This window comes from Phytophthora sojae (assembly GCF_000149755.1).
Source record: "Phytophthora sojae unplaced genomic scaffold PHYSOscaffold_2, whole genome shotgun sequence".
Taxonomy (NCBI): Eukaryota; Oomycota; class Peronosporomycetes; order Peronosporales; family Peronosporaceae; genus Phytophthora; species Phytophthora sojae.
In genome coordinates, this window is record NW_009258116.1 from 4,897,439 (window position 1) to 4,908,385 (window position 10,947).

The 10,947-nt window shown below is 58.2% G+C and overlaps 4 protein-coding genes across 4 annotated transcripts; 1 reads left to right on the top strand and 3 right to left on the bottom strand.

The window, feature by feature from the left end:
- Positions 1–567: 567 nt before the first annotated feature.
- On the top strand, positions 568–2,169 carry PHYSODRAFT_483935 (hypothetical protein; the record flags this gene model as incomplete). Its single annotated transcript, XM_009521294.1, has 3 exons — positions 568–769; positions 842–948; positions 1,021–2,169. The coding sequence occupies 3 exons, from the start codon at positions 568–570 to the stop codon at positions 2,167–2,169; spliced, it is 1,458 nt and encodes a 485-aa protein (XP_009519589.1).
- Positions 2,156–7,173, bottom strand: PHYSODRAFT_284903 (hypothetical protein). The gene has a single exon (XM_009521295.1). It carries the CDS (start codon positions 5,100–5,102, stop codon positions 2,340–2,342), a length of 2,763 nt encoding a protein of 920 aa, XP_009519590.1. The 5' UTR covers positions 5,103–7,173; the 3' UTR covers positions 2,156–2,339.
- A 107-nt stretch (positions 7,174–7,280) lies between these two features.
- On the bottom strand, positions 7,281–8,855 carry PHYSODRAFT_541865 (hypothetical protein; the record flags this gene model as incomplete). Its single annotated transcript, XM_009521296.1, has 1 exon — positions 7,281–8,855. A coding segment is annotated over exon 1 (1,542 nt), but the record flags the coding sequence as incomplete, so codon positions are not given.
- Positions 8,856–9,811: 956 nt separating this feature from the next.
- PHYSODRAFT_480413 (hypothetical protein) lies at positions 9,812–10,927 on the bottom strand (the record flags this gene model as incomplete). The annotated part of the gene is made up of 1 exon (XM_009521297.1): positions 9,812–10,927. One exon carries the CDS (start codon positions 10,925–10,927, stop codon positions 9,812–9,814), a length of 1,116 nt encoding a protein of 371 aa, XP_009519592.1.
- Between the last annotated feature and the right edge of the window lie 20 nt (positions 10,928–10,947).

Below are 10,947 nucleotides of genomic sequence, written 5' to 3' on the forward strand. Positions count from 1 at the left end.
GGTAGCGGTAGTGTCCAATAGCCTGTTCATGCTGAAGCACTGCACAGTCTCAACGTTGCTAAGGTATACCGCGCTCGCATAGTTGCCATTGCCACATCCACAACAGCAGCAGCGGCGCCAAAGGCGTCGAGGTAATCCCTCGGGGAGACATTATGCAGTGCACAACGCGTTCGCGATGCTGTAGCGGCTCAAAGGTAACCATGAGCCCCTCACGAATAACCAGTCACTTCTTCACAATGTTTTCGAAGCACTTGAAAACACTCAGGTGCCTTTGTGGGAACTCCACGATGGATACCGTGGCTAGCACGCACGCGTACTGTAGGATGGAAATGTACACACAGCAGGTGGACAGCTAATCTGCACGCGGTGAGTCGAGTCGAAGCACGTCCGAGACGCCGCATATTGTCCACGCGACCCATGTCGTCCACTTCAACTTCCCTCCGATTGGCTCCGCTAACGCCGACCTCCCATTGGTAGAAACCCTTTCACAAAATCATCCTCTCCCTTCGCACGGCAGGCATCACCGGCGGAAGCGCAAGCCAAGCCAAGCAAGCGTCCACCTCCGCCATGCTGAGTCTCGCAGCCAAGACGCCGCGGCTGGTGGTGCCGGGGCTGCAGAACCTCGGCAACACCTGCTTCTTCAACGCCATCCTGCAGGCGCTGGCCTCACTGCCGAGCGTGCACGAGTTCCTCGAGGAGATCGAGCAGCGCGCGCGCGTCACGCGCCGCAACATCGCGTTCACGGGCGCCCTACGCGACTGTCTCGAAGGTGCGTGCGTGCTGGCAATACAACGACCTCTATGCATCTGCTAATGTTGCTGTGTACCGTATCGCTGAACAGCGCTAGCGCCGAGGGAGGAGCACGAGCCATGCGGCATCGTGGCGCCCAGGACGCTCAACGCAGAGCTCACCAGCAAGCTGAGGGCCTTTCGGGGCAACAAGCAGCAGGTAAAGGGCGGAGCAAGGCTTAAGTTGCTGGTATAATTTGTGCTGACTTGCTGTCGCTGACTGGAATGGTAGGATTCGCAAGAGTTGCTGCAGTTTCTGTTCAAGTTGGTGAACAGTGAGCAGCGGCGCTGCTCCGTGCAGGACCGAGGCCTCGTGGATCTGTACGCTGGCAGTCTGATGGAACCCGCGACGACAAGGTCGATCAGCGACCTGCGGCTGTCCCAAGCGGTGGATGAACGGAATTGGAATCCGCTGCAAGGCCTGCAGGTTAACCTGCTGCAGTGCACGCGCTGCCGCCGCTTCCGGCCTCTAAATAACCATCCGTTCCTGGACGTCTCGCTGTCTTTGGTTGCCCCTGGAGACCGGAAGGTGTCGAGACTGACAGACGCAATCCATCTGTACACGGAACCGGAGGTGATCAAGGACGTGGAGTGCAGCTACTGCAGCGTCGTGGATGAACTCGAAGTGACTCGGAAGGAATATGCAGAGGCGATGAAGCAGCAGCCCAAGGCAAGTAGTGGCAGCTCAAACTTCGATGAAGTAATGGACCTGGAGATTGTGCAGCACGAGCGGAAGGACTGGATTCACACGCTGGAGCAGCTGGCGAGCTCTTCAACAAGCTTTGACTTGGAGCAGCTCGAGCGGCCGATCCCACGCAGCCGTGGAGACTGCCACAAACGTCTTCAGTTCTCTCGCAGCCCCGACGTCTTCTGTTTCCACTTGAACCGCAAGGTATATAGGAGGACTGGCGGCGCTTACAAGCTCGAGAATTACGTGGAGTTCCCTCTCGAGCTCGACATGAGCGTCTATTGTCAATATGAACTGGACTCCGTCACCGAGCAAAAGCCGGGGAATGGCATCACGCGATCAGCAAGCGGCATCATGCGGCGGGCAGTGGCGTCACCACCACCGTTCAGCGAGGCATCGAAGCAGCAGTACTTGCTGTACGATCTGACAGCTGTCATTCTGCACCATGGCAACGAGCGGTGCGGCCATTTCACAGCGTATCGTCGGGCCAGCCCCTCGCAGTGGTTTTTCGTCTCCGACGAGAGCGTACGCGAGGCTTCTGTAGCTGAGGTGTTGAGCAGTTGCGCCTATATGTTGTTCTACGAGCGCAAGCTCCGAACAAAAAGAACAACACGCAGCTCAGAGACGGAAGAGACCACGGACGACGATGATAGTCTGCCGGACGTCCCCTTCGAGCCCCATTTGCTGCTATGAAGTAGCCGCTATTGAGAAAAAGTCGAGTGATCCCAGGGCAACAACTACTTACGTAAATATATTGGTTAGTAACATGCGTTCAAGAGCGAGGTATCGATGCAAACAAACACAACCTGGAGAAGATGGAGAAAGCGTGCTGTTCCACGTTGAGTGCGTTTAGTTGCTGCTATTTAGTTGAAGCCGTACTCCTGGCGAGCTCGCTTGACGACTCCAACAAGGAACCCACTCTTGTTGCGAACGTTGGAGAGGTTGGCGCCAGCGAATCGAGTGAGCACCTGGTTTGCCAGCGGCTCTGAGAGCTGACCAAGCACCTCGTAGCACTTGCCTCCAAGCTCTTCCAGAGACGACAGTGTACGGTTGGCCACCAACGAGTGAATGTGGTTCTGCACGGACATGGGCAGCGCAGCGAACGACGGTATCCCCATTCCAGGGCCACCACGTCCAGCCCCAACCGGAGGGGGTCCCCGAACTGCTCCACCGAACTGCTGAGGGGGCTGGACACTCTGTGGTGCTGCAGGCTGTCGACGTCGAGGATCACGCGAGTCTTGCGGAGCTTCGTAGGGGCGTTCATACAATGCCGGACCAGGCCCAGCAGCCATAGGGGCTCCTTGACCACGGTACGCGCCACCATTTGCACCGTTGGCACCATTCAAACGTCCACCTTGGGGAGGGCCACCCAGAACAGACCCACCTTGAGGAACTGCTGCGTAGCCGCCGCTGCCGCGAGGAAGAGCTGCTTGCGTATGTCCACGAGGAGAGGGGGCCTGAGATCGGCGCTGCTGTTTCTCCGAAGCAATCGCCTTTTCATTGACGCGGTTGATGATTCCCACCAGGAATCCTTGCAGGTTTTCCACCTGCGATAGATCCACGTTGCTGAAATTCTCCACAGCCTGCAGCGCCACACGCTCGGGCAGATGCAACAACCGGGTGACCACGTTGTCGTTCAGTGGTTCTTGCAATCTTCCTTCCCGACGCATGCTGTTGACTACGGTCTTCACGGCGACTGGCAGTCGATCGAACAGATCGTTCGAGCCGGCGGGGCGAGAGGGTCCGGGTTGGCTTCCTCTTGGGGATTGCTGCTGGTTTGTCGAAGAGCCTCGACGACGAGGATCACGCACGAGGCCACTGGGACCCTGAGCATGCGGCTGCTCACGTCGGCGCGGGTCTTCAGCCCTCGCGCTCGTTGCTGACCGCGGCATTGCTTGACTAACTGGAGAAGGAGGGCCCTGACGGCTTCGAGAGGCTAAGCGGGGATCGGAAGCTGCTGGTCGCTGGCTAGGTGGGTTGGCAGGCGCATTGGAGTTCTGAGCACTTGCCTTGCCGTTGTGTGCAACCCGACCGAACTCATCCACGCTCTTTTGCTGGTTCTGCTGGGGCTCAGAACGCGTGGATGCAGCTCTTGCTTGTCGAGGAGAATGTTTAACAGGAGCATCTTCTTCCGGCTGATCGCGTTGATAAGGCACTTGAACAGTAGACACACCCGTAGCAGGCTGCGGTGGTGCGTATCCAAAGCGGAAGAGACCCGGATCGCTCTTGTAGTCCGAGATAAAGGCGTCTACGGGCTGCAGTGCTGCAACCTGTGGGTTCTCCTTCTGGTACTCACGGTAGATGCGCATCAGCTGGCCATTCTTGTCACGCACGTCACGCATCGGAGTGCGTACAAACCGAGCGATGATAGCAATCTGAGCAAACTCCGGCATGGCTCCAACGGACGCAAACGCAGCGCGGCTCACTTGAGTCACTTTGAACTCGCCGCTCGTCTGGAAATCCATAAGCCGGTCCCAGGCCGCCGCTGAGAGACCCTTGTGGTCTTCTTCAAGACGCTTGTGCTTACTGGTGCTAGGGGATGCAGTTGCGTCGCTGCTTCCGCGACGACGGCGGCCGTGCTTGTGGTCGTCATCATGGTGACTGCTTTCGTTGCTACCAAGGCGTGGTCGTTTAGGGTCGACATCTCCGTTAACAGGTGCATCGGAGGAAGCGTTTGGCACTTCATCGGCCTTCCTTTTCGCCGGGGTCGCATTGGATTGTTCACCGCTTGCAGTCGCCGACGAAGACTGGTCCACATCCATCGCAACAGGCTCGTCATTTGCTGCCGACGACGTCATGGACGGATGATCCGGATCGTACTCTTCCTGCTCAGCAGCCGGGCGGTGGTCACCAAAGCCCGTTGCAACGGGTGTCCCGATGGGAGACGGGTTGGCTGGATCATACTCATCCTCGCCGTGAGGGACAGCAGACGCATTGATTGCTGGTGCGGACGGATCGTATTCGCTCTCATCATGCGTGGGCGGGGGCGATGCACTCGCTCCAGCAACATCAGCAGAACTATCAACCAGGGCTTCTTCCGCTGGCAGCGCAGCATCAGCTGAAGGTTGAACCGTAGCAGCGGGCTCGACATTCTCGTCCGCCTGCTGCGTGGATGCATCCTCAGGCGCTGCTTCCTCTGGCAGACTCTCCGAGTTACTGGCAGGCTCTTCAACATTCGGAGCAGACACAGGCAAAGGCTCCTCGTGGGTGCTAGTCTCCAACGTATCGTTCCCTGCTACAGTCTCGCTCTCTTGTTGCGCACTCGCGGCATCGACCTCATCCGCAACAGCGGGATCTGAAGCGGGAGGAGCCGCGTCCTCCGAGGCCTCCTCCATTTCGACATCTACTTGCTGTGCGTTCTCTGCGTCTTGCTCCTCAGCTGCAGCGGGGGCCTCACTCTGCACTGGCCCGTCGCTCTGCTCTGGCTGGTTGGACGCGCCGTCGTCGAGCTGTAGGTCGGGGGCTCCCGCCGCCTCTTGCGTCTCGCTCTGCGTCTCCTCGTGCGCTGTAATTGCGGTGTCATTGGCAGTAGTGGTCAACGCAGCATCAGATGCAGGCGCTTGTTCGCTCAGTACATGCTCAGACACGACGTCGGCGGCACTCGCCGCAGGTCCCTCAGGCTCCATCCTGCTGATCCCAAAGCAATAGTGGGGAGCACAGTTGGCTCACAACACAATATTGTGTGCGCCACATCGACTGAAGCTGATTGGAGGAAAAGTGATGTAGCCATGTTCGATGAAACGGCGCGACCACGTTGAAGAGAGCGCGCATTGCTGCCGCCAGCATGGAGCGCTTATCGCGACTACCAGTGCCCCTAGGTGATATTGTCGTCTCCAGGACGGCGAAGGAGAAGAACACGACCTCTAGTATCCCGCGCTTCTTCTTCCCACGCAAACGGACGCCGTTCACATGCGGAGAGCGCATCCGGCGCGGCAGGGTGGCTGCTCGTCTGGATGCTGTCATCCTCTCCAGTTCCGAGTTCACTCAGCTGGTCGAGTATATCTGCTCCTTTGCATGTACGCGCAGCTTACTCGTATTGTTGGGATCATTGCTGGAGAGGCTTAATCACTGTCGCGACTTGTTGAAGCAGGTGAGTCAAAGTTGACGCTGGATCTGAAGAGAGAGATGAAGCAAAGGACGAAGAAGACCGGGATCGTGGAAGTGGACCGCATGCTGGATAAGCAGATGACGCTCATGCTGGCGTATGAAGACTACTGCTCTGTCTCGAAAGGCTCTTGGTGTGATTCTGCGGGCTTGCGGGCTAAGCTGGGCGTATTGCTATCTGCCCAACGTTTTCTCATGGTAAATGCCAGCTCGATACTGGTACAGGGTATTTTTTAATGTCATTGATGTTGATAACTGCGTTGGTGTTGTAGTTTCCTCAAGACACACAGGGGCGGATAAGCGGGTATACCATTCTGGAGTATCTTCACCAATTGCAGTTGTCGCTGCGGGTAGCTCGATTCGTACTCGAGCGAGTCGCCCAGGAAGGAGCCGACAAGGACGATGAAACTCTATCGGAGAAGATGTATGTGTCCCTCATCACGGAGACTATTCAAGCCTCGAGCTATGAGCTTGCCCTGAATGAGGACAAGGATTTCCAGCAGTATTACGAGCTGATTTGCGCACGGATGCTGCTGCTACCCCATGGCATTCAGCAAGTTCGAACGCGCGGGCTGTCGATTCACCAAATCGTGACGTGCAACCGCTTTGCAGAATTCTTTCGCCTGATGGACAACTCGCTACGCGACAAATACGACCAACAATCGAATGCGTTTCACCCCACGCGGATTCGACTTGTGCATCGCCAATATCTCCAACTAGATCGCGACGGCAATGGCATGCTCAGCATGAGCGAGCTTGAGGACTACGGGAAGAAACGTGCCTTCAACCCAACAGGAAACGAACCGACTCATGACTTGACAGACGCCTTCATAACGCACGTGTTTGCCGAGGTTCCCACTTTCAATGGCGAAATGGATTATCATGCGTATCTCGACTTCACTCTACTTATGAACGACAAGGTTTCCACGGCTTCATTGCGGGTAAGCTTTGCTCAATCATGCATCTCGTGTTGTTTTTCTTCGTTTGGTGCATTGCCACTAACGCAATGTTCAGTTTTTTTGGAGAGTCCTCGACTTTCACAAGCAAGGGTTCTTGGACGCCTTCACATTAGACTTTTTCCTTCGCAGTCTGCTTGAAAAAATCTATGTTCGTGAAAGCAAGGACGATGCACCCACCATTCATCGTCTACGGGTATGACCATGACTCGAGGTGTGAGGAGAAACTTAACCAGAACTCACGCTCGTCCTGGTCACTCGATCTGCTTTAGACCCAAGTATTTGATGCTGTAGCGCCGGCACATCCAGACCGCATCACGTGGCAGGATCTTCAGCGGTGCAAGCTCGGCCACGACGTCGTTCGGTAAGCTAGCGATTTGAGTACTGACGGTGCCATCGGCTCACGTGCGCGTTCATCAATGTACTGCAGGCTTGTCACCGACTACGTGGCTTATCGCTCCTACGAAGACAGTGGGGGCCGCTTTTCCACATCGTGAGACTCCAACCACTTCACAACTGCTTGGACTGCACAATGGAACACAAGAGGAATGAGAGTGAGGCCAAACACCTGTTGATATCTATTAGTAAAGACGACTGCAGCTCAGCTCGGTTATGCGTAGCTTCGCGTCACTTGCGTGCTGGATTACGAGCATCGTCGTCTTACGCCGGCCCAGCACCAACAAAAAAAACAAGAGCGCAGTGAGCGTAGAGAATAGCAAAAAAGCATCTTACGCTCCGCGCTTAAGCCAGCAGGTTCTCGCCGTTGGTATGGAAGAGGAACACGCTGCCAGCGAACATGCCGACGCTAATGAGCACCTGCTGGTGCTTGGTGATGAAGGCGTTTGCACGCTCGCGAGAGCTCTGGAACCACGTCTTGCGCTGCACAGGCACACCGGCGCCGAAGCGGCCGCCAAGGAGGTTGGACTTGGGCTTGGAAACGCTGGAGGCGTTCAGCTGACGCTGGCTCGCGTTCAGACGCTCGTACTTGGTGCGCAGGCTGGCAGCCTCACGCTCCAGCACCTGCAGGGTGGCCTCGGCTTCCTGCTTCTTCTTGGACAGAGCCACCACCGAAATGCTCAGCTTCTCGGCCTCAGACAGGACGAAGTTCGCCTTCACGTGGAAACGGCTGACAGCCGGCTTGGGCTCCTCCTGCACTTGCTCGGCTTCCTCAACCTGCTCAGTCTCCTCGGACTTCTCGGCCTCCTCAGTCTTCTCAGACTCCTCAGCCTTCTCGGACTCTTCAACCTTCTCAGTCTCCTCGGCATTCTCGACCTTCTCAGCTTCCTCGGACTTCTCAGTCTCCTCGGTCTCCTCGGACTTCTCGGCCTCCTCAGTCTCCTCGGACTTCTCAGCTTCCTCGGTCTTCTCAACCTCCTCGGTCTCCTCAGTCTCCTCGGACTTCTCAGCTTCCTCGGCCTTTTCAGCCTCCACGGTCTCCTCGGCCTTCTTCGCCTCCTCAACCTTCTCAGCCTCCTCAGCAGCAACTTCCTCCTGAATCGCCTCCAGCACAGCCTCCTGCACCAGCTCCGTGATGGTCGTGGGCTCCTCATCCTCTTCCTCGTCCGTGGTGGTGTACCACTTGTCCAGCGCGCTGCCCTGGAACAGCGACGAAATCGGGAACTCGATCTCCTTGATCGGCTCCGGCTCCTCCTCGTTCGACGAGGCCGCGGCGGCGGGGGCGACCGTGATCGTCACAACCGCCTCGCGCGACTGCACAGGGTCGAAGACAAACGTGGCGGGGAACGTCAGCGCCGCAGCGTCCGACACCTCCTCGCCTTCCTCGCTCTTGGCAGCAGCCGTCCAGGCCACGGTGCGCACCACCGGCTCCTTCTCCTTCTTGACGCGCTTCTTGATGACCGTGCGCGTGATCTTGGTGGTGGTCTTGAGCTTGCGCGGCGTGCTCTCGCCGTCCTCCTCGGGCACCTGGCCGTCCTCCACAACGTGGCCGTGCTCGTCCGTCACCACGACGTCCTTCTTCTCCACGACCTCCTCCACGGTCTCGTACTCGTCGGCCTCGTACTCGGGGTCCAGGGTGACGGTGATGGTGGTGTTGGGCGCGGGCTCCTCACCCTCTACGCCGGCGAGCGTGACCTCCAGGCGGCCCACGCTCTTGGCGGCGGCCTTGGCCTCCTCAGAGAGCTCCTCCTCGCCCTCGGGGGCCTCGGACAGCGCCGAGATCTGCTGGAACACGGCGGCGATCTGCTCGTCCAGCAGCTTCACCTCGTCCACCTTGGCCGTGACGCTGCGGCGGCACTCGAGGTACGCCTGCGACACGCGCTGCACCATGGCTGACACTGCGGCCGAGGAAGATGCGGAAGCCATCGCGACGGGGGCTACAGGCACAAGAGACACAGGAGCCGCGGGATCTGCGGCTGCGGGGTCTCGGCGTAATGCGTGGCGAGGAGCGTCGCCGCAAAGAATGGTGTGCACTACACAAAGTAGTACTTATATGCGGTGATAGGGTACACCAACTTGTACACAAACCTGCATGATCAGGTTGCCGTTGCCGTTGCCGTTGCGGTCAGCACTCCTCTCGATTGCACGCAACAGCACTTGCATCCAACGTTTGGGTGGCATCTCAGAAGCCCACTTCGGTGGACACTCGCTGCCTTCATGTAAACCCGAACGGGCCCGTTATCACTGTCCTAGACATTCAGGCTTCGAGCTGCTGTAGCGCTGTCGTGTTGAAGTGCGGAGGTCGCAGCAAAAGCGAGCCGCTTTAGCGACGTCGTGAACGGAGCTGCTCAAGTTGACGACGAATAGTGGAGCTGGTTATATTGTAGCTTGCTCCGTGTTGAGAATGCATCGAGCGCTTGTTGCTCTTCTTCTCGGTGAGAGAACGAAATACAATTCGCTTCGCGACGCTGGAAGACTCGTGCATGTTTTTTACCCAGTAAAGGTGTTGACAACTTGATGGCGAGTGTCCCGATGAGACCGTCGCCCTCGAACCATCAAGGTGGCGATGGTATCCATGGAGCGCCATGGCATGCTCTCTGCTCAGCGCTAAGATTCCTTCAACTGGTCGCATCCCGCCAGTGGAATTCTCTAGCCGAAGGAAAGGTTTCCTCCACGCATCGAGAAGTCCTCATGCTGTTCGTCACTCATTATAATATTTAAGTTAATAGACCCGGCTGGCATGCACGGGGTATTTTTCCAAACAATCAATTCGCTGTCTAGCTGCCGAGGAAGGAGGAGGGCTGTCCAGTTATCTCCATCTTGTTCCATCCAAAATGGGCTGCCTTTCCTCCGCCTTGGCACTTCTCACGAGCACACACTCACCGCGACAACATGAAGGAGTCCTGCGTGGACACGGACGACGCATGGAGCCAGCCGTTGAGCTGCTCCAGCGCCTGCGCCTCGTCGTCCTCCTGGATACTCGGGGCGTACCCGCTCTCGATGAGGCGGCCCGTGTTGCCCAGCGCCGTCGGAGGGTTGAACGAGCCGAAGTTCGTCTCGAGGCTCACGCGGTCCGAGTACTGCGAGGCGCGCGTGGACGACACGGAGCTCGAGCCCATGATGAATGAGTCGTTGGTGCTGCTGCTGCTGCGCATGCTCATGCTTCTGCTCGACGACATGAGCGACGGAACGGGGGCGGGGGGAGCGGGGGCGCGGCCGTTTCCGCTGCGTCCGTAGAACTGGAACGAGACGCCGGGCTCCTCCTTGTACTGTGGGCGCGTTCCCATCTTGACGCTCTTGGGCTGGGAGCGCGACCGCCGCCGGTTGTGCGGCACGAGCTGCTGGCGGTGCGGGAGCGACACGGGGATGTTCTCCTCCGTGTACAGAATGTACTCGCCCGTCACGATCTCCTTAATGGGCGGCTGCACGTTCTTGTCGCCGGTGTGTCTCGCCTTGGACAGCATGCGGCCCGACTGTTTCCTGATGAGCGCGGCGGGGGCGACGTCCGCCGAAGCCGATACCTTGGAGTTCCTGTAGCTAGCGCTGCGTTGCCTCGTCTTCCGGCTGCGGCGCTCGGCGCGGAGCTGCATGTCCGTCTTCTTGTCCATGCGGGGCGTCAGGACCTCGTTGCCATTCTCGTCGGAGGTGGTCGAGGGCGCGATTGGGTAGTAGTAGTCGGTCGGGTTCACGTCGCTGTCCGCGAAGGACCCGGCGCCGCGCATGACGACCGTGGAGCCGCTGAGGTTGCTGGGCGGGCCGGCGCCCACCGTGTTGACCGTGCTGTTGGTGAACATGGTGCTGTTGGACGTCATCATGGTGTCGCTCACGTGGCTGAAGTTGCGCGCGCCGAACTTGTTCTTGCGCTCCTCGAGGAAGAAAATGTGCTCGAGCGCGAGCGACGGCCGCCGGCAGAGGCACTTGGAGCCGCGCACGCCGCACGTCTTACATCTCCGCAGCCAGCTGAACTTGAAGAGGCTGAACCACGCGATGACCATAGACCGCGCGCGCTCCCTGG

Excerpts from the sequence above, each read along its gene's own strand:
- PHYSODRAFT_284903 (XM_009521295.1), bottom strand. The coding sequence starts at position 5,102 with ATGGAGCCTGAGGGACCTGCGGCGAGTGCCGCCGACGTCGTGTCTGAG.